This window comes from Staurois parvus, unplaced genomic scaffold (assembly GCF_062004578.1).
Source record: "Staurois parvus isolate SC_StPar_1 unplaced genomic scaffold, SC_StPar_1.0 ptg000548l, whole genome shotgun sequence".
In the NCBI taxonomy this organism is placed as follows: Eukaryota; Metazoa; Chordata; class Amphibia; order Anura; family Ranidae; genus Staurois; species Staurois parvus.
The window spans coordinates 3,746,980-3,774,668 of record NW_028318344.1 but is presented as its reverse complement, the minus strand read 5'-3'; the positions used below and the strand labels follow the sequence as shown (position 1 = coordinate 3,774,668).

The window sequence follows — 27,689 nt, the reverse complement described above, 5'->3', positions numbered from 1 at the left end:
TGCCATTGCTTGCCTCATTTTTAAAATGGTATTGTTATGCTGCTCATCTGGCCTTTTTTAATACTTTGAGTCACTGACCTGGAGCAAATATTCAGAGCAAGAAAGTCAGAAGAGTCCTCATCTTCATTTCTTAGCCAGAGGGTTCCATATGACCATCAGGCTACTACTATTTTCAGAGAGGGGCAGAGTTATCAATGGCAACCTCCTCCAGAAAAGTGCCTGTGAATCAGAATGTGGAGAGAAGCTCATAATGGAGGTTCTGCCATTTTGTGCAGGATAGTATTTAGTTATTATGCATACAGCTAGCTTTTACAAACCGCATGCAAAGCTTTCACTGGGTTTAAAGCAACTTTAAAGCCCCATTCAGGTTCAATTTGAGATTAAACACAAATCATATTTGTAGTGATGCCTGTCACTTTAAACAAGCTGCCAGCAGCCTTCATTAAGCTTTGATTCTACTTGAAATTTTATAGAAGCAGGTTGAAGCCTGCTAGCTGTTTGTATAAAGTAACACTTCCACTATCATTTTGTCAATAACATTCCCAAACTGGATCTGAAGGGCGAGGAGACAGATGCCACACCGACCTCCTTAGTGTGTGTAGCGGTGTTGGCCTCAACTGCCGCTCTTGCCACGCACTCTGATGTGCTTTCACCCTGCCCAGTGGGCATGTAGTTTCTTCACCCAACCTGTAGGCTGCTGACCTATTATTTTGCTTCACATGAAAACCCTTCAATCCCCCCCCCCCCATAGGAATTTAACAGAACATGCCGCAGGATGGCATACAGTAGGGCAAAAAAGTATTTAGTCAGCCACCAATTGTGCAAGTTCTGCCACTTAAAAAGATGAGAGGCCTGTAATTGGCATCATAGGTAGACCTCAACTATGAGAGACAAAATGAGAAAAAAAATCCAGACAATCACATTGGCTGATTTGGAAAGAATTTATTTGCAAATTATGGTGGAAAATAAGTATTTGGTCAATATCAAAAGTTCAAAATCGCTAATTGGCACAAATATTACTTTAAACCAGTGGTCTCCAAACTCTGGCCTATGGGCCAAATGTGGCCCTTTGCTTGCCTCTGTCTGGCCCTCGGGGTACTATTCATGACACAAACAAGGAGGCACCATTTCTTCCACTGACATAAATGATGGGGCACATTTCCTCCCACTGATATAAACTATTAGGTACTATTCCTCAAACTAATGCCTATGATGGGGCACCGTTCCTCCCCCTGACACGAGTGATGGGGCAACCGTTCCTCCCCCTGACACGAGTGATGGGGCACCGTTCCTCCCCCTGACACGAGTGATGGGGCACCGTTCCTCCCCCTGACACGAGTGATGGGGCACCGTTCCTCCCCCTGACACGAGTGATGGGGCACCGTTCCTCCCCCTGACACGAGTGATGGGGCACCGTTCCTCCCCCTGACACGAGTGATGGGGCACCGTTCCTCCCCCTGACACGAGTGATGGGGCACCGTTCCTCCCCCTGACACGAGTGATGGGGCACCGTTCCTCCCCCTGACACGAGTGATGGGGCACTGTTCCTCCATCCACGGAGTGCAAGCACTTTTTTTTTTTTTTTTTTTTTTTTTTACTCCTACTGATGCTGGGACATTGTCTACTTCCACTGGGCACTCCGGCCCTCATAAAATCTGAAGGACAGTAAACCGGCCCTTTGTTTAAAAAGCTGAGACCCCTGCTTTAAACCATTGATACTGAGTTCTTAAGTTTCAGTATCATTTGTACAGTAATATTTGATGAGACTCTATTTAGATTCTAGGTTTACCAACCTAAGGAAAGCAGCAACTATCCATATAGCTAATACATGCCACTGACACACCAATCAAATCATGACATGTTACACAAAGGAATGTAACCTTCACAGCACCTTCCATGTGTAGCAAACTTGCGCATCAGAGATGGACGCCGATTCCCCCTTTATTAAAAGTATTAGTTTATCCCTTATTCTCCTTCCCCCTCCCTTCCTGAGAGGCACAGTGACAGATGTGTGTGTGCTGGTTATGGGTCAACAGCAGGGCAAGGCATCCCTAGTTCGGTGCTGAGCAGTCTGCGAAAGTGTAGCCTTCCTCACCTAGGCCAGGATAAGGCCAATGTTCCCAAGAGAGACAGCCACTCTGCCTAAGAACTTGTGTAATCTCTTACCTCGTAATAGAGATAAGGCAGCTTTTCCCAGAAATTGAAAGAGATTTTAACCTCATAAAACCTAGCAGCGTAGGTGACAGAATTAAATGAACATTCCTCAAGTCAGTTTTTTCAATATGTTTCATATCTTGAAATATGGAAGACTTTCATAAAAACCGGGCACCTCGTCAGATGGCCAACGCGCAGACGGACGTTCTGATAGGTCTTTCCATTTGTTTTGCACGCTCAGAGAAGCAGAAACCTAGATCTCATGAACCGTGCGGCCTACAATCTCATAATTCATATCTACATGATCCTTAGACTTATTTGCATAATAAAATACCCGCGGAGAGGTTGCCGCTTGTGCAGCTGGAAAGTTATAGGCCAAAATATGGATTATGAAAGATGTTGGTTCTAATTCAGAGTTCTGCCCGACGATCCCTCCCTAAACAGAGTATTGGTCAGTTACTCAGAGCCACACCCCTGCTGGGGGACTTTAAAAAAACAGGCTAGCAGGCCTAAAGAGGAAGTTGAAGACATCTCCCATTTGTAACATCAATACCACCTGGGGAGACCCTTTCGTTCTGCAACTTGGATCTGCTTACATTAAAGGCTTAAATGGCAAGTAACTTAACCCTTTAACTTCTCCCTGTTATCTCTTTGCTGTGCTATGGTTCTTTGTGTGTGTGTGTGTGTGTATGTATGTGCATATGCATATATATATATATATATATATATATATCTCTTAGTTACATCTTTTTCTGTAAATATTTTATTGCACCTGTTTGACTCTTTTAATAATAAATCTTTCTTTCTGAAAGTGTTAGACTGTTTCTAAAGCGCTTAATTGCAATTTACGAATTCCTGCCTTTAAAGAGACGCTACTGTGTTTGTTTAATCCTCTGCCCAATCTGCCTGCGGTGACCGTATTGGACAGACGACTTTTCAACCATTTTAGTGTATATTTGATAAAGAGAGTTTCCTCTTTCTCTGTACAAAAAAGGGGTGGTGGCAGTGTGTAAGGGTCAGTTGCGTAATTAACCTGACCCAGTAACAAGCGCATCCAGGCTGCAGGCACAGATTGAAATCCATTAGCTGGAAAATGGCTGTGTAGGGTGCAGTTGGGTGTGGCATTGTTACGCACGTCACATCGCGGTCTGGATCAGCCAGTCCTTCGGTCACGAGTTTGGTGAGGTCTGGGGTCTGATGCAGCGATCGTGACACCATGTCCTTATAATCTGCATTATATCTAACGTTAACAATTAGGTATCAACATTGGTGATTCAAGTTTCTGTGAAGGTCATTGAGATGATGATGAACATTTTAATATACTTTTCAAGCAAAAATGAAAGTGTCCTGTAGAAGGCAGTTAAAATGTGTTCTTTAACCTAAATGATAGTGGTATTAAACCCAAAAGCAAATATTTTATTATGATGTAACTTTACAATTCTTAGATGTAATGGCTTCATTTTCTTTTTAGACTTTATTGCCTTTTATTTTTACCTGGTGATCCCATCAGTTTTCTCTCCAACAGAACACGCTGTCCTTCAGATGTAGCAGTTAGAGGGCTAAGACAAACCATTTACCACTGGCCGGGGTTATTGCAATGGTCAGCTTTTATTCATTTATGTAAAACATTTATTCCAAAAGGAAAAAAATGTTGAGATAGGGGTCTGTCTGGTCTGTCCACCGAATTAAAAAAATTCTGGTGCCGAAAACGAGAATTCAAAATGCACTTAACCAAACCATAAATGCGCAGTTTTTAAAAATGAATATATATTTTTTGGAAAAAAAATACACCAATTTTTTTTTTTAAATATGAAAGAGCATGTTATGGCAAGTAGATACCCAACATGTCACACTTTAAAATTGTGCACGCTTGTTCACACCATGAAACCTAAAATCTCCATGGGTGATGCTTTAAAAATTTCTACAGGTTAGCAGTGTAAAGTTAGAGGAGGTCTAGTGCGAGACTTATTGCTCTTGCTCTGACATTTGTGGTGATACCTCAACTAGTGAAAAACAGTCAGAAAAGAGGAGTAGGGGAAAAAATGTCAGTGGCCTCCACCTGTAAAACTATTCCTGTTTTGGGGGTTGTCTCATTGTTGCCCATCTAGTGCACCTGTTAATCAGTTTCAGCTGCTTTTGGTGTTAATGAAATTAACAACCACCTCTGCTACTTAACTGACCAGATCAATATCCCAGGAGTTTAATTGACTTATGCTATACTATGATTAAAAAGTGTTCCTTAAATTTTTTTTGAGCGGTGTATATCATTTGTTTATTATTACTGCTTTAAATCGAGCACACCCTCCCAGTAAGGTTTAGCATTTAGCTAGTTTACTGTGCATTTTTTGACACAAATTTACATTTATACTAATATAAAAAATAGTGATGTTGTATTTGAAATATTTGAGGACCTGACATTTTAAAAATCATGTAAATTTTATGTGTTTTTAAAGGTACCCATAGTCCTAAGATGATCATCTTCCGGTCAGGGTGGTCAGATAAGGTCTTTTATGTGTCCTAATAGACATCTGTAACCAGTTGTTGTTTTTTTCAGGAGCAGTTTATTAGCAATGTTCAAAGCCAAGGACAGCACACATGATGATTACTTGGATGACCCAGGCATGTGTGTTTGTGCAGCAAGTATTTTTGAAAATAATTTATTACTTAAATAATTCTCAGATGCAGCAACCATTTGTGCTTCGTTCACACCATAGAGGTGCAGCCAGGCACAAGCTTTTTTTTGCACGTTTCAGTACACCACAATTCGGTCAGCCCATTGATTTCAATGGGCTACCCTATGCATGAGAAATATGATGAAAAAATGCACCTGCACCATTTTAAACATCGCACTGCACCAAACTGCATTGTACTGTAGTACCATTCAATTTGGTGTTTGCGCTTTTAAGATGCATGGGGGTGCCATTAGGAGGCAAAAGGGCAGAGTGGTTTTATTCGTTGTGGGACCACACCCGATTTTGCACGTGCCCCGCAGTGCACTGGTGTGAACAAAGCCTTAATGTCCACGGCCAACTTTTTCTTTCTTTGCTGCTAAAGCTGCTATCATTACTACTTCTTACCTAGGCAATTCAAAAACCTAGGCAAGGACAAGTTTGGGGTTTAATTAGAAAAAAAAAGGTTTCTGGCTAAAGTGCTACATTAATACATTGTCCATGCATAAAATAAACATAGATGCATACCAGGCAACATGAATATTACATAGCATGATTTTAAAGCATTTTCTTGTTCAAATAATGTTATTATTTTAACATGGAACAGTACAAAATAATAAGCAAAAATATGGGTCATTGAAGGTGTACATTGATTGCACAGTAAGAAACCCAATAATACAAGGTTAGGCATCACTAATAAAGAGGACTATCAAATGGATTTTAAAGCATTTTCAAAAAAATTGCTCCTCCTCTGCCAGGTAACTTGGATTTAGGTGTACAAAAAAATCTGGTTTCTAGGTCCTCCTCTGCTCCATTATACAGCTCCCTAAAATTGATTTACGGTTTAAATTTTTTTTTTCTTGGCTTCTGTAATTCTTTGGACCTCAAACATGCTTATTTTTAGTGGAATGCATTGTTTTGAAATGAATATTATGCAAACACATTTACAGTGCTCAGCATAAATGAGTTTTCAAACCACACTGAATCCGCACCGCCAGTGCACTGGACATATAGTTCTCAGCATAAATGAGCACACCCCTTTTGAAAAGTAAGATTTTAGTCAATATCTCAATGAACACAAGAACCATTTCCAAAATTTACAAAACTGAGTTCTATAGCACATTTGTTTAGCTCATTACATGAAAGTAAGGTTAATATTGTAACTTAGATTACAAAATCTTCAGTTTTACTCAAATTGATGCCCAAGAGATAGAAGCTCAGGGAGGTGCCCCTAACCATTGCTAGCACATCGCACGGCCTGTATGGACGGCCGGCGGCCATCTTGGATTCCTGAATGTAAGTTCATGTTTACTTGCTTCTGATGTCATTTCTTTCAATAAAATTACTACACCAATGGAGCTTCTATCTCTTGGGTCTGTTTGTTCCTGCGAGCCCCCTTTTTGAAGGTGATTCCTGACCTGACGTACACAGCTAGATCTGCACAGCTAGAGGCTGGTAACCTGTCTTGGATATGACACCTGATGGTTGCTGCTGCCCTGATGACTTCATCCGTTTGCAGCGTTCCAGATCCCGAGCACCTAGGAGTAGGTCTTATATACTCCAATGTGCAAGTGATTGCGCTATCTGGTTAGTGCAATATATATCCGTTTTTCACAGTCACAGGAGTCACAAATGTTTACACCATTTGGTCTGATTGACTTTATCACAATTGTCACTTTAGGCACCTTCCAGGATTTGCACATGAGACTGTTCTATATGTTCTATAGCATCTTTGAACGCCATTGAAAGTGTGCTTTATACGCTTATTTAATCATTTTGCCAATTTGTGATTATACATTGCCTTCTAGCGCTGCGTCTTTGTACGCCATTTGTAACTTTGTTTTATACGTATATTTTATTTTGCTAATTTGTTATACATGGTCTTCAAGCGCTGCATATTTATATTTATATATATATATATTATCACTTGTAGAGGTTTTCTTCTTTATGCTGGCAGCTATCTTATCACTGTTATTCACCCAGCGCTTGTTTATTTTTATTTACAATGGTCTTGAATGAATTTGTTAGGAAAAATACTTTTTTGTGTGTGCAAATTAACAAATCTTGTTTGCAGTCAATTGCCTGCATTTATTGGAATATTTTGTGGTACAGTGTGCCATAGAAAATGTTGATTCTGAAAGGAAGGGTTTTCCGACAAATCTGTTGGGGTGTACTCATTTATGCTGAGCGCTGTATGCTCCAATGTAATCTTAAAGTAGCTCCACTTTTGAAGAAAGTACATTCCCCGCTGGTTGATCTATATGCATTGCAAGGATTTTAATGAACTTTGTTGCAAATTCCTACCTTTTTGTTCTGAAGAAAAGCGGTTGATCTGTGTCCATGTGCAAAGTGGATGTAAATGGGAATTATTTTCTAATTACCAATCAGCTGCTGCACTTGTAGTGTTCTAATAAGCAAGGTAGCAGGGTTTGCATTCCTTTCAGCCCTGGTTAATACCTGTGCAGCTTTGTAGTCACGCCACTTCAGTGCCACTTCAGTGCAACTTCAGTGCTGACTATCAGTGTGATTTCATGTGCAGCTTGCTGACATCTCTGCTCCTTAATTTAATCGCTTCTTGTCCACCCTATAGCAGTAATTCTGCTACAGAGTGGCACGGGTGCGCAAAATCACATACCTATGTGATTTTGCATTCCCAGGTAGGGGGCACGTGCAAGCCCTACCCTCGCCACTATTCTCGTCCTCGGCTGTCATTCACTGGGTCCCGGCCGGTGATTACTTGCTGGCACACGGTGATCGAGGAGCATTATTGAAGGAGGGAGGGAACTGTAAGTAAACAATACAGTTCTCTCCCCGTCAGCTCCTGCACACTGCTATGCATGACTTTGCATAGTAGAACCATGCATTGCAGTGTGCTTACAGTGAAGCACACACAGCATATAGTAAAACTGCACACAGTTAACCCTTTGATCGTTCCCACATGTTAACCCCCTTCTTGCCCTGTGTCATTTAGTATAGTGTCAGTGCTTTTTATTAGCACTGATCACTGTATTGGTGTCACTGGGAATATCAGTGACACCAAGTCAGTTCCCTCCAGTGTCAGAATGCCTGCTGCAGTCCTGCTATAAGTCACTGATCGCTGCCATTACTAGTAAAAATAAAAAAATCCCAGTGTTTATATACTGCGATTGGTAAACACTATAACTTTCATGTAAACCAATTCATTTACACGTATTGGGATTTTTTTTCTTGGCAAAGACATGTAGCAGAATACATTTTGGCCTAAATTTTACGACAAAATTTGTTTTTGTTTATTGGTTTAATAGCAAAAAGTCAAAAGTATTGTTTTTTTTTTTTCTCAAAGTTTTTTGTTTTGTTTTTTATTTATTTATAGCACAAAAAATACACAGGCAATCAAATACCACTGAAAGAAAGCTCTATTCGTGTGAAAAAATTACGTAATTTTAATTTGGGTGCAGCGTTGCATGACCGCGCAATTGTCAATTTAAAGTAACGCAGCGCCGTAATGCAAAAAAAGGCCTGGTCAGGAAGGAGGGTGAATCCTCTGGAGGGCAAGTGGTTAAAGGATGTCAATGTAAGTTGCAATGCAGTCACACAGAAATAATGCAGGAACCACTTTCAAAGTCAAGACGCAGCAGTTTGATCGGTTCCATTGCAACAAAGGAAATGTGGCTTGTCTTGTGACTTTGAATTGTTGTCACGTGACAAGTCGCACTGGTGTGAACCAGGGCTTAGACCTGATTTCCCTTTTGAGAGTATCTCACCAAAAATTATATTTTTGCTGCAGGGGATACCTAAAATCTGACTTGTATCTTAGTGCAGACTTCTGGGAAAATCAATAAGCTAATCAAACCAGTAGTAAATGACATTTCTAGGGGCGTTCTGTTTATATCATCTGTGTACAGAAGGCCTCCAGGTTGCCATGTTGCTTTGCATTTTAAAGAAAATGATGGCCCTGCAGATTGAAAAGGAAATGTAATTTTTTAATAACATTCAAAAGCAATATGACTTGGAAAGAAAATTCTTGGCCACGAAAATTCTTTTCTGTAGCAACATGTAAAATTGAAGGCACCATCAGATTACAAAAGGCATGTTTCCAATTTTCTAGAAAAAAAAAAAAGAATTCGACTCATATATGGCCTGATTAAAGGGAAGAGACACTCCTCCCTCCACACAGCTGACAGGAACACATCTGAGGCTGTCAATCTGCTGGGGCTCCCCTCCCTGTCACCATTTTTCTTTTGGTGTTAGGAAAACTTGTCAGAAGTGACTCATGCTGATAAGAGGAAAGAGGCAGCAGATATAAATGACACTTAGTGCTCTGGATAGAGACAAGTATATATTATAGAGGGATCTGCTTTGTTCATATTTCATGTTTTGAGGTTTACAACCACTTTAGGAAATCAAGGCAACCAGTCCCCAACAGTTCAATGTTTTGGTTTTAGTAGAAATACTTGGTGGTAGGTTACAATGATGTGTCTGTCATTTGTGTGGTTGTAATCTATTTAAAAGTAGTGAAAATTTTCATTCTGTATAGCCAGCATTCATACAGCTAATCCTGAAGTCTCTGGCTTCTGTAGATGTCATTGTTAGACACCTATATTTACAGGTGTTCAATATGCATCTTTTTACCATTGTGCCTGCAGGCAATATATTTCCCTTCCTGCATGTCTGCAGTCCCATTTACCAGAACACCACACACCATGCATATGAAATGTGTATAAATGGAACCAAGAAGATTGTTTCCTTCGTTTTCCAATCCTCCCTGCAGAATTGTCTTTTGGAAGCCTATAGGCTACTTTGGGAAATTAAAAAAAAAAAAAAGTTCCACTCTTCCTCTTGGAGTCTTTTATCCATGTGACTCTGTATTGATTCCATTCACAAAGGAACTGATTTATGAAAATGTGAGCACAAAAATCTGAAGCAGTAGTAGGGCTTGTGTGCACAGCGAGCAATCAAGCTTCTCCTTTCTATCCTTGAGAAAAAGTAAACATTGAATCTGGTGCCTATGAATTTTCTGCCTCGGGTTTCTTTTGTTCTCCTTTTCATAAGTCGGTCCCAAAGTGGTTGCCTGCAGAGCTTGTGGTGGGTTAGCTATTAAACCCATCTGCCTGAACCACTGAAAGAAAAAAAAAAATAGAAAAACCGGCTGGTCCCTCCCCACAACATTCCCTGTATCATTCACATTTTGAATCTGAAAAATGTCTGCTTGTCTAAATAGCTGTCTTATTTGGAAATTTTGATTGAACCTAGATTGGGCAAGAAAATGTGAGGACAAATACACTATGGCCAAGTCATACCTCAGCTAAAGATTGCAGTTCCCAATCACTACTTCACAGTGAAGTCAAGATCGGGGGTGGTTTTCCACTAAGCTATGCAATTTACATGAAAAGAGATTTAGAGAGCATGAACAAGCAGAAGTGGGAGTTTTGACATTAACAATAAACTGTAAGCATATGTCACTGACATTATGTCAAGAATTTCAAATGCATTTGACTAACGTGTTTCTTGTATTTTTCTTGTTTTTTGTTTCCTGCTGGCTGACGCACAGAATACACAGTAAGTCACGTGATCTCAAGTACTTTCTTTGTTCTGTTCTGTTCTCTCTTGAACTTGTAATCACTATCAAGTTTTTTTTTTTAGCAACATTTACACAGTGTTGACTCTTGCTAATGTACCTTTTTCTAAAAGTTTTGACCATTAAATTTGAAATGCATGTTGCCTCGTTGAAAGGGCTTTCAAGCAATCCTAAGTAAAATGTATTGGTAAATCTTGGCATAAGGTAGAAGAAGGTTCAGTGGTCTTGTGTGTGCGTTAACGGGTTTCAATCACAATGAATACATATACAGTACAATATAAGATATATGGCCTGTTTTTTCATTAATGTGGATTCCCTGGGTATTGTAAGTAGTATTGCCCAGTTACAAAGAGTAGATAAATATAAAATAAACAATTTGGGACAATGGGATTGTGCATTGGTGAAGTAGCAGTTGTGAGAGTACAGGCAGATTTTATTATTCCAGGTACTTATATAGCGCTGTCAGTTTACTCAGTGCTTTACATATATATTGTACATTCACATCAGTCCCTAACCCTCAAGGGGCGTACAATCTAAGGTCCCTAAGTCACATTCATACATACACATACTAGGGACAATTTAGATAGGATCCAAATAACCTACCAGCATGTCTTTGCAGTGTGGGAGGAAACGGGAGTACCCGGAAGAAACCCACGCAGCCACAGAGAGAACATGCAAACTCCAGGCAGGTGGTGCCGTGGTTGGGATTTGAACCAACGACCCAAGTACTGCCAGGTGGAAGTGCTAACCATTTAGCCACTATGCTGCCCGATATCACTTATCAAAACTAATTCTTGGGCAAACTTTACATTTATACCAGACGTTTGAGGAAAAAAGTTACTTGAGTGTCTATTGCCTGGCTACAGAGTCACTGTAAGCATTTTACACATTGTTGGCAAACCATAAATGAGCTTTAAGGAAGAATTTCACCTTTTAAGGGGAAGAATACATGCACATATTTTTACAGAAAAGAATGTGTGCATTTGTAATTTTTTCCAGCAGGAGCCTGAAAAGCATCGCACCGGAGATCAGTAGTTCACAGATGCAATGTGCAGAGATGTCTTCTGGCTTTCAGCCCATACAGATATACTGTATATACACACGCAAGAGATGGGACGGGCCTTCTAAGGCTGTATTTCTTGTATATGCCTGCTGTTTTCATGCATTTGTATGTTTTTTTGTCTCTTGGCATTTGATTAGCCAGTTGTCCTCCTGAGAATTTACCGCCCTTCCTGACCAGGCCATTTTTTGAGTTACCGCACTGCGCTACTTTAACTGACAATTGTGCAGTCGTGCAACGCTGCACCCAAATTAAATTTACGTCCTTTTTTCGCACAAATTGATCTTTCTTTCAGTGCTATTTGATCGCCTGTGTTTTTATTTTTTGTGCTATAAAAAAAAAAAGACAGACTATTTTGACATGTTCAGTAAAAAAATTTTAAAAAATCAAATTTCGTCATAAATTTAGGCCAAAATGTATTTCTGCGACATGCCTTTGCTAAACAAAATCCCAGTATGTGTAAATTGTTTTACATGAGTTAAATACTGGGATTTATTTTTTTTTAATCTTTACTAGTAATGGTGGCGATCAGCGACTTATAGCGGGACTGCGGCGGGCATTCTGACACTGGGGGGAACTGACTTGGTCTCGCTGACATCCCCAGTGACACCAATACAGTTATCAGTATCATAAAAAGCACTGACACTGTACCAATGACACTGGGCAGGAAGGGGTTAACGTGAGGCGATCAAAGGGTTAACTGTGTGCTGTTTTACTAGGGGCTGTGTGTTTTTGCTATGCACAGCCATGCAAAGCAATGTGCACAAGCTGACAGGGAGAACTGTTTTGTTGAGAACTGTCTCCGCGCCCCAACCTCCCCCAATCATCAGAGATGCTCGGCAATCACTGGGCGCCCCCTACCCGGAAATGCGAAATCACGTGTATATATACGTGATTTTGCGCACCCCTGCCACCCTGTAGCAGTATATCTGCTATAGGGCGGTGGGAATGCGGTTAAATTTTATGACGGTGATACACGAGGAGTCTGTGCCCTCTTGTGTGTTTCTATAGTTTTTTGGAATTTCCCCCATTCGTTGAGGGTTGTACCTGAGGAAGCATTACACACTGATAAATTGTTTGAAGTACCCTGGTTTGAGCGCTGGAGTGTTCTGTAAGTTTACAATTCCATCTGCCACAGTGGCAGATGGTACTTGTAGTTTATTCATTCATAGGAAATTGTGAATGAGCGATGCAGCTGTGTGGATGGAGCGCCGCATAGCCGTACTCTTTTTCAAAAAGTGACAGCATGTTGTCACAGGGGAAAGGGGATAAGGGAAGCAGGAGCTGGGACGTGTTATGGGTGGAACATGTACCATGTTCCGAAGCTGAACTTGTTCTTTAAAGCATGCTATCAGTCATATTTGTACCTGCAAAATTCACAGCAGAAGCTCCAAGTCCTGTCCCAGCAGTTCAGCTCTCCCTTTAAGCTGTTCACACACAGAGAATGACAATTGCCTAGTGCAGCCTTTTCTGCTGATCAGGCAGCATTCTCCTGTCTATCCTTTCAGTACACAATGTGGAGAACACAATCAGTCGAGTCAAGGAAACCTACCTGTTCTTATAGGTGCCTTCAGACCAGGAGGCTATAGCCATACTTGGGCTCACACACTTTGTCATCAAAAGGGGGCACTTGATCTCAGCATGCTCAAACTACCCACAAGGATGGGCCTGAAAAAGTTTAAGGTGAATATTCTGGTACATGGCTAAACCTCCTTTACAGTTAGTGCTGTGGCACATGTTCCAACTACCCCTGAGCATTCTCAGGTTTGGCCATACATCGGCATGGCTACATCTATAACTTCAAAATACTTGGTGTAGCCAGATTTAAAGATTACATTTGCTAAATGTAATCTTAGGAAGAATACACATATGTTTCTCTGTCCAAATAGACAAAAGGATAGAAAAGCTTGTGTCCAATACACAGAATTAATATCTGCAGATTAGATCTAAAATTATAAAACTAATGTGCATTTTATTGTAACCAAGATGGGGGGGGGGGGAAGCAAGCAAAGCAAGTACAAGAGCATATATTGAGCCTTAATGAAAACCATTTTGATGTGAATGGAGAATCCCAGATATTCTATGGTAATATTGACTTTCTTAAAGGATAAGTTCACCTTTTGGGCTAAAATAATAAATGCACATTTTTTTCAGGTAAATGTGGATTTATTATATTTGTCCATAGGAGCCTGGAAAGCATTGCACCAGCTAGTAGATCGCTGATGCCATGCAGGTCTCCTGCAGACCTGTCAGAATATCTGCTTGTCGTGGTAGTTGAAACTACAAGCACACAGCCGCTAATGCTGTCGGGACTTGCAGTTCATTCATTCACGGAAGTCAGTGAATGAATGACGAAACCATGTGGGCGGAGCCCTGCATGGCCACGCTGGTTTCAGATCTGACAGATATAGAATGTGGAAACTCCTCCCCGTATTATCTTTCAGAGAGGGGGGGGCGGTGGGCGCTACTGCAGCTATGGGAGCATGTTACATGTTTCACCCGAGAAACGGGTGGAACATATAACATGTTCCCAAAGGTGCACTAATGTTTTAAAGTCAGTATTTACATAAGCATGTTCACGCAAGTGAAGACACTTGGGTCTAGCAATAATTGGCTCATTCACTAAAATGCATGGAAGAAAGGAGGTGTCACTGCCTTCTCTATACCCTGGGAACTGGAATGTAACCGGATACTTCAGTGGTGCAGTACTAATAAAGGTCACATCTTCAGTCTTGTGGTACATACACTATACAGGCTTATTAGGTAAAATATCTAATTTTCAATCTGAAACATTGGTTTGCCTTAAACATAAGGGTCTATAGAAGAGACAATTTGGGGGAATCTTCAATGAAGATGCAGCAGATACTCGGTGAAAATGAAAGACACTGTCAGTCTAGGTACAAAAATGGTTACCAGCGATGTCAAAAAAATTATTTGCAAACAATCAGTCAATTATTTTAGAGTAATATCAGTACAATCATTTTAGCACACAAAATGCAATTACATTTTCAAAGATATCTACTATAGTTCCAAGCATAAATATTGAAAAAACACCTAGTTACTGTAAAATTAAAACTGAGAGATCAGATTCTTACTCTTTCTTTCTTTTTGTCCTTTTTGAGAGACAGTATTTCACCTTCAGGTTATACTGCTGCCTACAGCTGGACTGGACCCTGGCAAACAAAAAAACTGTCCTAAGAGAATGGATGTCTTTTCTGCTCTTTAGTTTAAAAAAAAAAAAAAAAAAAAAAAAAAAACGAACCTAATATCCTAATTGTACAGTGCAGGACATGTATTCGCAGATCATGGGTTATATGATGCTACTGTCAGGTGATTGGACACTGACAAAAACTTTTGATAGGGCTGCCCTTGCAATATATTATATAACCCCGCCCATGCTGTGAGGCTCCATATTATTATTTTTTTTTTTTTTTAGTTATTGCCCTTAAGTGATTGACCTGTTCTACTCCAGGAAAAGTACTATAATTTTTTTTTTTTGTTTTTTAATTTTTAAACCATGAAAATGATTTTCACCTGAATACCTATTCCCTTGTGCTATCTAGCAATTTCCAGATAAGTTACCCTTGGTTTGTTTTTTAGGGACTATACCTGGAGCCCACCCCTGTGAAAAATGTTTTACAGGGAGTACATATTCCTATTAATCAGTGAATATTAAAATATTTGAATCTCTACAAATGTCTTCCTGCCAGTCTTTTTAAGGGTTCTGATTAAAAATTATCTAACCCGCTAAAGATCTCCTTCCACCTGACATGCGTGGCTTTCAATTGTATGTCCGCTGATTCTACAAAGCAGTCTATGAAATAGTAATAAGGCGCAACAGTCTATTTCTCATTTCTCTATAATTCTATACATATAATATGAAATTAAAAAGATGTGTCCAACCACTTATAGCTCTGATACCAAACTGTTATTAGAAGTAGAGACTTTCTGCAAATTTTTTGACTATAAGCTTGTACATGCGTGATACTGACTGATTAGCAGCTCTTACAATATTGCATGCACTTGTTTAATAGGCTATGTTTGACCTCCCTAATGCCGTGAAACAGTAGATTGTGATAAGCCACGCATGCATGACCTGGCTGCCAAACAATCTTTCTAAAAACATTCAAGTCTGCACTGTGCAAATTTGCATATTTGTGTCTATAGAAGCTTGGCCAGGGTCATGGAGGTGCCTACTAAACATACATTCTCTAAAACATCTGTAGGTTATTTAGCCAAAGACAAAGAATCTGAAATCTATGAAATAACAGTGAAACCAGATTTAGTTCTATATAACAGGGAGTGTTGTGAGTCAGAGTTTTAGAAGTATATTTACTGAACAGTCTCCCTGTAAAGTACATTTAAACACTGCAACAAAGCCTTGTAAAAACTATGCACTGTAAAAACTATAATTGCCACCAGGTAAAAAGCCCTTTTTGAAGTCACTCAGAGGTATTGGAAGTAAAGCAATTTCTTTGTAATGAATTGACAGCTGTGGTTTGCAAGCGTTCAGCTCTTTAAGAAATGTAATTAAATTCCAAGATTTAACTTTATTGCATTTATTTAAGGTGCATTACCCACAAAAGAATCTGATTTGATGTAATTTGGCCGCCAGATGCAGAAGAGGTGGCGGAGTCCCAATCAGATACTGATAGCTGTGCACACTTTGGATTGTTAAATAGTGGAGAAGAGATGGACAAGGGAGGCATGACCACTCCAATGTCGGCTTATTTGCCGAAAAACAGTGGCATTCATGTCTCCGGTCTTTTTTGATCAGTTGTTTGCAATTGCTAGACCGGTAACTTAGGCTGTTAGAAAATGGCAAAGAAGGTGGCCTCTTCATGCAGTTATTTTCACCCAGATCGGGATAAAAACTGTTCCTGGTCAGTGTTAACATTGAAAAGTTAAAAATCGTATATATTGAAGTTTAGGTATAGTTAGGTCAATTACCAAGAATGATTTGCCACCTTACTCTGTATGGATAATGGTGACCATATTCCAAAGGAACCAGCTGTTCAATCCAGATGTTGGCAGGCCTTTAACAGAGGTAGCCATGATTACTTATGACTGCATGGTCCAAACATTTTGGGCATGTGCCAAACTAATGGATCATGCAGGTGATGAAATAAAGTTATGATGATTGCACATATTGACTGTTGACAAATGTGGTCATCAGACTACTTATCGGCTACCGTGTGCCCCATGTGCAGAATTGCTTGTTTGGCATTTGGAAGAATGGTTTTGCCCCAAATTCTCCTCCATTTTATTATCTAGTTGCTACATCTTGGCAAAGCAGCTGTGGTAGGCAGTCTGCTTGCAACCAAAATATAATCTTCTTAAATGTAATTTTCTAATATTGGCTCCATATCACATCTGGCTCTGTCACACTGATGCCCAGAGTTCCCTCTTGCCATAACATCAAATCTTTTCTACCTTAATCGGGCACCTGTGTGACTAGAATGTTCTATAGCATAGTTCAGTAGATGCTTCCAGTTGAGTCTGTCTGACTCTTGTGCAAGTCCAAAAGAAAAGTAGACATGGAATATTTCTGTTCGCTAATTAAAGGGTATTGGTTAGACTTGATATGCACGTACTTCAACACACATAAAAACCATGTAAATGTTTCATTCATTGTGTGAACGAGCAGTAAAGTAGAAATACCCTGTAATCATGCCTCAGTGCATAGCTTGTGATTGGGAGGAGACCCCATGTTCAGGTTTTAAGTCCTTGCATGATGTAGAATGTACTGAATAACAAGTTTCTATACAATGGTTTATATGTTTGCTATTTTAAATATTTTGTGTACATATGTTATGACTTCTTTACAGCTTTCTTACAATGAAATTTGATTTTTTTTTTTTTCAGTGTTCTTTTCTGCCAAAATTTCAAATCAAAATAGAAACAAAGTTTGAAAATAATAATGGCTCCAATATTCGGGTAAGCAATTGTATTGCCTACTATAACCATGTACTAAAAAATATTTCCAAATGTAATTTGTGTGTTGTAAAAGTTGTGGTAAATGCATTTGCATGTGTGAGCACATTTTTGAGCGAGGGATAAATGCCTGTATCACCTCTTTGTTTTGCTACTTGGGACAGGTTAAAGTATATTTAAAGTCAAATCTTCTCCCCTCTCCCTTCTCCCCCTTTTTTTTTTTTTTTGTTTCTCTGGAATGGGGGAAGGAGAGCATTGAGTAGGGAAATGTAGTTTCCTTTTTATGCCCTGCTTTTTTTTTTTTTTTTTTTTTTACCGTTTTTGAAATAAAAAGCAAAGGAAAATATCCTGAAATGGAACACAAAGACCAACAGAAAATGACTAGAAATCTCCCTAAAGTAAATTAAATCCTCTTTTAGTCAGATTTCACTCAGTTTTGGCATTTTCTTCCCTTTATTCCAAAGTGGTCACCAGGACAAATAGAGAAGGGGAAACTCCCCAGCAGGGAAAAAAAAATTAAAGTATAACTTTAGTCAGAAAATTGATAGGTCACTTCAGGCTGGCCACTTTTTCTGGTATAATGATGTAAAACATTAAAGAAGAAGTATAGCCAAAGCTTATTTGGCTATACTTCTTTCATGGGTCACAGGAGTACAGGATATATTTTGTGAAAGCCTTTTTCAGAATCAAGATCTTGGAGCACTTAGGGCACATAGGATCGGGAGATTAAGTGCCAAGAGGATGAGTTGATTTTAGGCTTTAGCAACACTGTTACCTTTCCCTCTCTGTGATGGTGTCTATGCAATGGTCCCCCAACCCGTTGATCAGTGCCTTGCTTATTAAATAAATATTTAGTGTTGGCTAGTGCTGAACACTAGAAGGCATTGTGATGTTACTCAGTAGTGACAGACCTAGAGCTCAGTCCACACACAAACCCTTGCATAGCCGGGGAACACACAAATCCAACTTCAGGTAATAGTCATTGCAGATACTCCTGGGCAGCCACCAGATCAATCCTTCAAATGGGTATATAGACCTGAAAAATATGAGAGGGGGAGCTTCTAAGACTGGCCATACATTACACAATTTTCTTATTTTTCAATTTCATTTAGATTTACCTTAAACTAGGTAGTGCAAGTGCTTGCCTGATTGCATAAAAATTGAAAGTGGTTAGGTTCGACCTCATAATATATGGTTTTGGTAAATCTAAAGGAAAATTGTACAAGAAAGTAATATAATGTATGGACAGAGTACTAGTAGGCCTGCAAATAAAAACACATTAATGAAAGATGCCCACCTCTTAGATTAGCCAGGAAAACCATATTGTATACGATTGCATACATAATTTTCCTTTACACGGTAAAGATGAAGATGATTGTTGAATTTCCACTAAAAGATCTAGTTAACGCTGGGTGAGTTACAAAACGCTGTTGCTGTGACTACTGTTACTGCATAAATGAACATATTGGAGGAACTCAATCCAGCTCACAGCAAATTGTTTCTAACTCCTATTTAAAAACAAAACAAAAAATTTACAAAAAATGCAACTTCTTTCAGAGCAAACATCACTTCCTCTTCAGGAATAGCATAATCGCAGTTGGCACTCCTTAGTGGCGGCTGATTTCAGATACTAGGAGGCCTAGGAATTGGCTGATAGACCCAATCACTGTGACAGGACAAGATCGCATGCTTCCCTATATCCGGAAGCACCGGGTGTTTTCACTGGCTGAGGCAGCGGTAATAAGAGGGGAAGCACTGGTAAAGCGAATATTAGTGTATCAGGAGGACCATTTTCCACAGACTGGGCTAAGGGTTTAGAGACTTATGTGTTTGGTTACGTTTAACAGTGTACTTAAAGTCCTGTATTATGGATTGTTTTTGCAACCTTGTGTTGGATATATATTTTGCTGCATTATCTTATATTGATTTGGGATATGTACTACTATAGTCCACTGTTGCATTGCATTTTACATGTGCTTTGAAATGTTATGTTTTTGTCTTGTTTACTAAATTACCCTACATTCTGGTGCAACAGTATAGGATGGAAAAACATAAATCTGGAAGTAAAAACAATCTGTCTAAAGCAAAAAATTTGCATTTGTCTGGTTTTTGGTGTGGTGGTGTAGTACACCAGAAATGCAAATACTGTTTATGTGCTGGGTGACTGCAGTGCTTTGCCTGCAAATATTTGTATTGCAAATTGTGTAAGGATGGGGGGGGGGGGGACAACAAATGGCCAAAGTTGTTTTGCATGCATGACACACACTTGGATTATACATAGACAAAGAAATGTGAGATGAGCCTGCTGTTAATAAAACATTTGTATGTGGTCAACAGAGACTACAGTATGCATGGCAGTATTAAAGGAAGACTTTTCAACCCCTGATCACATACAAAAAGATGTTATGAACCTGGTAAAATGTTGATGTAATCAAGTTTTCATGTTGTCTTCCTTCATGGGGTGCCTATAAGGGAAAGCAGTGCCAAACATTCTAGAACCAGTTTTTTAAATTTTACAGAAAATGTACAAGTTGTGCCATACTAAAGTCTACAGTTACCAGCTTGTGATCTCACACCATGTGGTACCCTTGTTTGATGTTATGCATTGATGTCATGCAATGTATTCTGAGTATTCCTGCGGCTGATTTGGTAAGGGTGGTGATATGAACGTAAACTAGCTTATTGTGACCTCATTGGGGGAGGGGGTGCAGAGCCAGGGTCTTGATCCAGTCATCCTTTGGTATTTGCCTGGAACTGAGCATTCAGTTTAGTGGATTTAACATTTCAAGTGATCTCCCTGTCATGAGAAAACCATAATGTGGGCTACTGTTGCTGGTCTCCTTAACAAAAAAAAGTAAACTAGCTGCCTGGCTTCAGACACGTAGTAGATGGTCATGAAAAGTCGAATTTTCTTGTCTCTCTTTTTGTTGCAGGGTAATGCCTCAAAGTATCCAAGAGAAAACTGCTACTGTTGAATGAAAAGTTGACATCAGAATGGCATTGTATTGCCTGTGTTGTACTCAAGCTAGATAACAGAGTTAAGGGCCAATGCACATGGCCAGGTTGCATGGTAAAACACTATAATGCATGATCTACTGTAAGGTTCATTGTGGCGCAATTCATTCTGAGCCATCTGTGCATTGTTTAATAATAAAAAAAAAAAAAGCCAGGTGCATCAATGTGTGCTGCAGCTCATTAAAAATCAATGTGCTGCCAGTAAACAGTGCAACTTAATGCACGGCAGCACATTGTGATAACTCAACAAATGGTCTAAATAGACTTCAAAGGTGATTTCCAGGAATGGTGGAAACTTGGTGATTCAGTACAGCCCTCTGCTCACACAGCATCCTCACATTAAATAAAATCAGAGGTGTAGTGTCCAGATTCTGCCTGCATTGCCCCCTGATAATTTTTGCATGTGACATGGCAAAGGTCATGAAATACGGCGCATCTCTGTGAATACAATTGTATTTTTAGTTTTGGGTATCAAGATTCTAAGCAGGTGGTTTTTATTTATTTCAGCGCCGTCAATTTACGCAGCGCTTTACACATATATATTGTACATTCACATCAGTCCCTAACCCTCAATGGGTGTACAATCTAAGGTTCCTAACTTGCATTCATACATACAGTCATGGCCGAAATTGTTGGCACCCTTGATATTTCTCCAGGAAATCATGTATTTCTCACGAAACGTATTGCATTAACACATGTTTTGCTATACACATGTTTATTCCCTTTGTGTGTATTGGGACAAAACAAAAAAAGGGAGGAAAGAAAGCAAATTCGACATAATGTCACACAAACCTCCAAAAATGGGCTGGACAAAAGTATTGGCACCCTTTCACAACTGCGGATAAATAAGAATGTTACAAGCATGTGATGCTCCTGTAAACTCACCTGGGGCAAGTAACAGGTGTGGGCAATATAGAAATCACACCTGAAAGCAGATAAAAAGGAGAGACGTTCACTTAACCTTTGCATTGTGTGTCTGTCTGTGCCACACTAAGCATGGACAACAGAAAGAGGAGACGAGAACTGTCTGAGGACCTGAGAACCAAAATTGTGGCAAAATATCAACAATCTCAAGGTTACAAGTCCATCTCCAGAGAACTAGATTTGCCTTTGTCCACAGTGCGCAACATTATCAAGAAGTTTGCAACCCATGGCACTGTAGCTAATCTCCCTGGTCGTGGACGGATGAGGAAAATTGATGAAAGATTGCAACGCAGAATAGTCCGGATGGTGGATAAGCAGCCCCAAACATGTTCCAAAGACATTCAAGCTGTCCTGCAGGCTCAGGGAGCATCAGTGTCAGCGCGAACTATCCGTCGACATTTAAATGAAATGAAACGCTATGGCAGGAGACCCAGGAGGACCCCACTGCTGACACAGAGACATAAAAAAGCAAGACTACAGTTTGCCAAAATGTACTTGAGTAAGCCAAAAGCCTTCTGGGAAAACGTCTTGTGGACAGATGAGACCAAGATAGAGCTTTTCGGTAAAGCACATCATTCTACTGTTTACCGAAAACGGAATGAGGCCTACAAAGAACAAAACACAGTACCTACGGTAAAATATGGTGGAGGTTCAATGATGTTTTGGGGTTGTTTTGCTGCCTCTGGCACTGGGTGCCTTGACTGTGTGCAAGGCATCATGAAATCTGAGGATTACCAAAGGATTTTGGGTCGCACTGTAGGGCCCAGTGTCAGAAAGCTGGGTTTGCGTCCAAGATCCTGGGTCTTCCAGCAGGACAATGACCCCAAACATACGTCAAAAAGCACTCAGAAATGGATGGCAAAGAAGCGCTGGAGAGTTCTGAAGTGGCCAGCAATGAGCCCAGATCTAAATCCCATTGAACACCTGTGGAGAGATCTTAAAATTGCTGTTGGGAAAAGGTGTCCTTCCAATAAGAGAGACCTGGAGCTGTTTGCAAAGGAAGAGTGGTCCAAAATTCCGGGTGAGAGGTGTCAGAAGCTTATTGATGGTTATAGGAAGCGACTGATTTCAGTTATGTTTTCCAAAGGGTGTGCAACCAAATATTAAGTTAAGGGTGCCAATACTTTTGTCCAGCCCATTTTTGGGGTTTTGTGTGACATTATGTCATATTTGCTTTTCTGCCTCTGTTTTATATTTGTTCCAATACATACAAAGGGAATAAACATGTGTATAGCAAAACATGTGTTAATGCAATACCTTTTTTGTGTGAAATACTTGATTTTCAGGAAAAATATCAAGGGTGCCAACAATTTCGGCCATGACTGTATACATATTAGGGCCAATTTAGACAGGATCCAATTTACCTACCAGCATGTCTTTGGAGTGTGGGAGGAAACTGGAGTACCTGGAGGAAACCCACGCAGGCACAGGGAGAACCTGCAAACTCCAGGCAGGTGGTGCCGTGGTTGGGATTCGAACCAACGACCCTAGTACTGCCAGTGGAAGTGCTAACCATTTAGCCACTGTGCTGCCCACGTTTTCATTCCTTAAATCATCGTTCATAGCAGAATATGATAGGACAGTAAATGGATTTCACTGAGGTAACTTGAAGTGAGGCATTCTGATTTGGTGCGCCACAATGGATTATTCCATGCTTTTCCTTGGTACTAAAGTAATAAATTGAAAATTGTAAAATTAATAATGACAAATCTATTATTTTTATTTTTTTTTTTTTATTGCAGGTATTTGGGGAAAAACCCACACCAGAGGATGATGTGTGCTACGTTGATATAGCTTCTGATGATTTGTCAGAAAGTTATTACGAAAGAATAGAAGTAAGCATTAAACAAAATACATTTTATTATGAATGAGCAAAGCTGTCATTTTTGTTTCCATTTTATACTTGTAAATAGCCCATGAGCATGGTTTTCCTGCATTTAGTGTGGGTTTGAAATGCGTATGACACTGGTTAGCAAATTCTCATTCTCAGTCTGCATGACCGTTCTGAGCCCTCAGGTTGCAGTTTTATGAATGCAACAGGTCCTGTTGAGATGTGCGTTGCTGGCAGAGTAGGCCAAACACAGCCTTTGTCTGCATTTTGTATTTGAGCAGCACAGCATTTAAAAGCAAAAGGCAGCTTTTGACATAAATGCCCATTTTACCTGAGGTTTACACTGAAGCATTTTCCAGAAGCGCACTACAGTCCATTTAACATGATTTCCTTTGGGACACGTTCACATCTCCAAGTTTTCACCCTGTGTTTTGTTTTTTGTTTTTTTTTTTTGGGAAGGGTCAGGGACTTTTAGCACAAAAAGTTGCATTTTTGGTTCTATAGACTTCAATGGAAAAGCATGTAGTGTGTTTTTTGCTGCATTTTTTGATGATTTGATGCATTTTAAATCTGCTTGGCAATAAGAAAAAAAATTGCAAGTGCAAAACGCACTGCAGAAATGGATCAAACACAAACTGCATACGTGTGAACCTAGCCTTAGTGATTACTACAGGGGTGGGAGTCTTGGAAACATTTTCCTGCTTGAATCCAGTGCCATAGATGGTGTGATGTTATAGCCTGATAGCATCCACCCAAAACTCAGCTGTTGTATTGTGGGTAAGAAGGCTACAGATGTGTCCCTTTGTAATAGAGAATGTGTGTGATGTACATGGGAATACACAAGCATACAAAGTGATTGGTTTGTTTTAGCAAATAAGTTCCACTTTGAGAAATCTGCCTCTTTCCAAACCTCAGACTCTAAACAACATTTCCAATTTGTCCACATAATACTCATTATCTTGCTGTATGTTTGTAATAATGCCTCCCACACCCACTAGCTCAAGACCACTGACAGGCACATCAACTGCATGTTTAGCTCAAGACCACTGACAGGCACACCAACTGCATGTTTAGCTCAAGACCACTGACAGGCACACCAACTGCATGTTTAGCTCAAGACCACTGAGAGGCACATTAACTGCATGTTTAGCTCAAGACCACTGACAGGCACATCAAAACTGCATGTTTTGTGACCTCCAACATTTTTATTAATTGCAACTTCATAATACCAACTAGTTAATTTCAATTTTTGAGAGTGATGCTGTCTTTTGTTTCCTTAATCTTTGAAAAGCACCCCATCGATATAATAAGAGTAGTGAAACAGGATTCCTAAGGGTAGTTTAAAATATCTGTCCATTTTCTGGCAGCGAAAAAAAAAGAATTGTGTTTAATGGACAGCCGCTACAAAAGCAAAAATGAATGGGTAATCAAATTATGTAAATTATGGTGTGTACGAATCTATTGGAAATATTTTACTTATGATCATTAAAGCCAAATTGAACCCTTTTTGATTTTAGCTTAATGCAATCATCTTGTTGCAGTGTTTAGTTGTTTAAAAAAAAAAGTTAATGTTAAAGGCATATATAATACTGTATAAAAAAAATTTAAGGGGGATCAGTTGAGTTAGGCTGCTCTCACACTGATCCGTTTTTGCATTAAAAAAAGCAGAAGAAAAACACATGCCCATTAAATCCTATGGAACTCTTCACACTAGTTGGTTGTGTTTTTTAAAGTCCTGCTTGCTGCATTTTTGGCTCATGTTTTTAGTGAAGTAAAAAAAAAACTCCTGCCTATTCAAATGAATTTTTTTTCTTTCCCGAGAGGTGCAAAACGCACCAGATCCACAATAAAAACGGAGAAAAAAAAAGAATACGTGTTTACTGAACTAGAGCAGTGTGAAAGTTGCCTTAAAGTAGAACTATAGGCAAAACCATTTTTTTCTCCTTTTGGATACAGTAAGGGAGGGTTATAACCCGTCAGTTTTTTGTGTTTTTTTTTTTTTTGTTTGTTTTTTTTTTTATGTTTTTTGGCCATCTGTGTCCCATTGGAGAGATTTACCTTAATTTCCTGTCCCATAGCCAAAACATGAAGTAAGAAAAACTCTGCAAATTAAGGGAATTCCTTGGGGGACCCCCAGGTTACCAGGACTAGTGTCCCCATTTTAAAATTTCCCCTCTATTACTTTTCTGGGGACAGCCCAAAATTTGGGGTTTTTCTTTTACTTTCACTTTTGATAATGGTAAACAGGACTAACAGAGGCACAGTGTGCAATAATAATGTGACAGATGTTTAATCCATCTCCACTCTGTCCAAAACTAAAAAAAAGTTTTGCCTTTAGTTTTATACTTTAAGTTAGTAGTTGTTTAAATTAAAATACTTTCACATAAACCTTCTCCCTGTCAAATATCCCATCAGGATCTTAGGACGTTTTGTTCAAAGAAGACTGGCCGAGGGCCATTGCTACATGACTGGCAAGAGACCACACAGCCCATTATGTGCTCTTACAAATTAGTTGCAGCCAAATTTGAGGTCTATGGGTTTCAGTCAAGAGTTGAAAGTTTTATTCATAAGGTAAGTTTTTTTTTTTTTTCTTTTGTTTTTTTTTTTTTTTTGTTATTTTCCTTTTTTTTTTTTTTTTGTATTACTTTTATTGAAGTTTACCGATTTAATAGATGTGGTATCTGCATTAGATATTTTTTAGGCTTTTTTTTCCCCAGTGATCCAGTAAGTAAGTTTGTAGCTGTTCAACCTTCTTATCAAGTTGTTCAGCTAAAGTAGTAGAGGGTTGAGACAACCATTTACCACTGACAGGGGTGCTCACAATGTCAGCTTTTACTTATGTAAAGTGTCTTTGATCCAAAAGGAAAAATAAACTAACTGCTTAAAAAGGTTTAGCTGGAGTTTGTCTTTAATTTGTTAGGGAAGTCCATCCAAATCTGCGATTGCATTCAGCACTACCCTCTCCGACAATGCTGCTGTCCATACGGGTCTCCATTACCCATTCATCCAAAGTACAGACACCCTAAAGTTGTACATAAATCAGTAGATTTTCAAATGTTTGTACAAACATTTGCAGAAAAATTCTCATCAGTTCATTTGATGAGATGACAAATGTTATTTGAAAGCACTCCAAAAAAAAGTTGCTTTTAACTTTTTTTTTTTTTTTTTTTTTTATATCTTCTGATTCATCCTCTTAAGTTGGCCATACAGTAGTACATTTTTGTATGAACAGTTGTATAAAAATGCTCTGTACATTTGACAAATGAGGTTTGAAAATACTTCAAAATGTTGTTTTCTTTTAACCATTTTTAAAAGAATAGACTTTCCTGAACAAAAACCTCATACTGTTATAAGTCCGTTTTTTTTGTTCAAGAAACATTTTCCATCCTGTTCCTTTTGAATTTTCTCAGCACTGTAGTTGAAAACAAATGTCATCTTGACCCTACAAATGATTGGAAAATCAACTAACTTTCTTAAAATGAAGGTTTTCAAACTAAACTCTCCTAGCATATAAATGTCTAAAAGTGGTTGTAACTAGCCTGAATCCAAAGCACCACGTCTGGTTCCTCTCTGATTCCTCTCTGTAGGAGTCACTGATAGACCTGTAAGACACTGCAAGCCTCCCAGTAGACAGCCTGACCATCTCCAAGACACAGCAGGTAACTCAGACTCAGCACCGCCTGTTTAGAGGGGGGGTGTCCCTTCCCTCCAATCAGCTCAAAGAGTTCATGGAGTTCTGTGCTTCAGCTCTGTAGTGTGTGATGTCAGACCACTGCCCTCTGCTTTCTGTTGCTGGGTGATTCTGAGTAAACTGTGTATTTTGGAAGACTGTAGAGCAGAGAGGGCTTCAGGTAAATGGGTACAACTTATGTAAGAGGATTTGTTTCACCTGAGGCTCCTCCTCTGACCCGCTGTTGACTCACCGGTAGTCCCATTCACTTTAATGGGACGGCTGGTGATGCTGCAGTGACACAACAAGGTGAGGGATGTGGCAGCAGCAGGTGAGTGGATGCCTGCTAACAGGCGCTGCCATGATGGATCTAAAATGACTGGTGCTCTTTAATTATAAGGAATCCAACTCATTCTTTCTGGTAGTTAGAATTTTAATATTTGCAAAATAAATGAAGGTTTTATTTTAGAATAATAAGCTGTCAGGTTAGTAAAACAGGGATATCCGAAGCGATTTTAGGGTAGCCTCCCTGGTGGTATTCCCGAGTGTAGCTCAGGGTAAAGTTTCAGTACCACAAGCGGTAACCCTGAGCTACACTCGGGAATACCATGCGGTGCTGTTCCGGGATCCCTCGATCACTTACCTTGTCCTGCGCTCCCGCGATGTCCCTCCTGCAGTGTCCCCGGCAATGTAATCCGGCGGATGCCGGCATCTGTCATTTGAGTTCAGTCCCCTGTGAGCGTCGGGACTTACGGGGGACGTAACGGCGGGAAATTAAAAAATGACAAAAAGTGACATTCACTAAAATCACATAGTAAAACATTACTGTATCAAACCATTTCACATACATTTTGTCCCTAGTGCTTTGTCCTGTG

The 27,689-nt window shown here is 39.6% G+C and overlaps 1 protein-coding gene across 1 annotated transcript in view; it reads left to right on the top strand.

Annotated features, from left to right (window-relative positions):
- LOC149451132 (cytoplasmic phosphatidylinositol transfer protein 1-like) overlaps positions 1-27,689 on the top strand; it is a 160,745-nt gene that overhangs the window by 111,272 nt on the left and 21,784 nt on the right. Inside the window, exons 4-7 of the mRNA XM_089690970.1 lie at positions 10,354-10,361; positions 17,306-17,377; positions 23,056-23,148; positions 25,560-25,715. Of these exons, the coding sequence (XP_089547096.1) occupies positions 10,354-10,361; positions 17,306-17,377; positions 23,056-23,148; positions 25,560-25,715 (329 nt within the window). The remainder of the gene's footprint in view (positions 1-10,353; positions 10,362-17,305; positions 17,378-23,055; positions 23,149-25,559; positions 25,716-27,689) is intronic.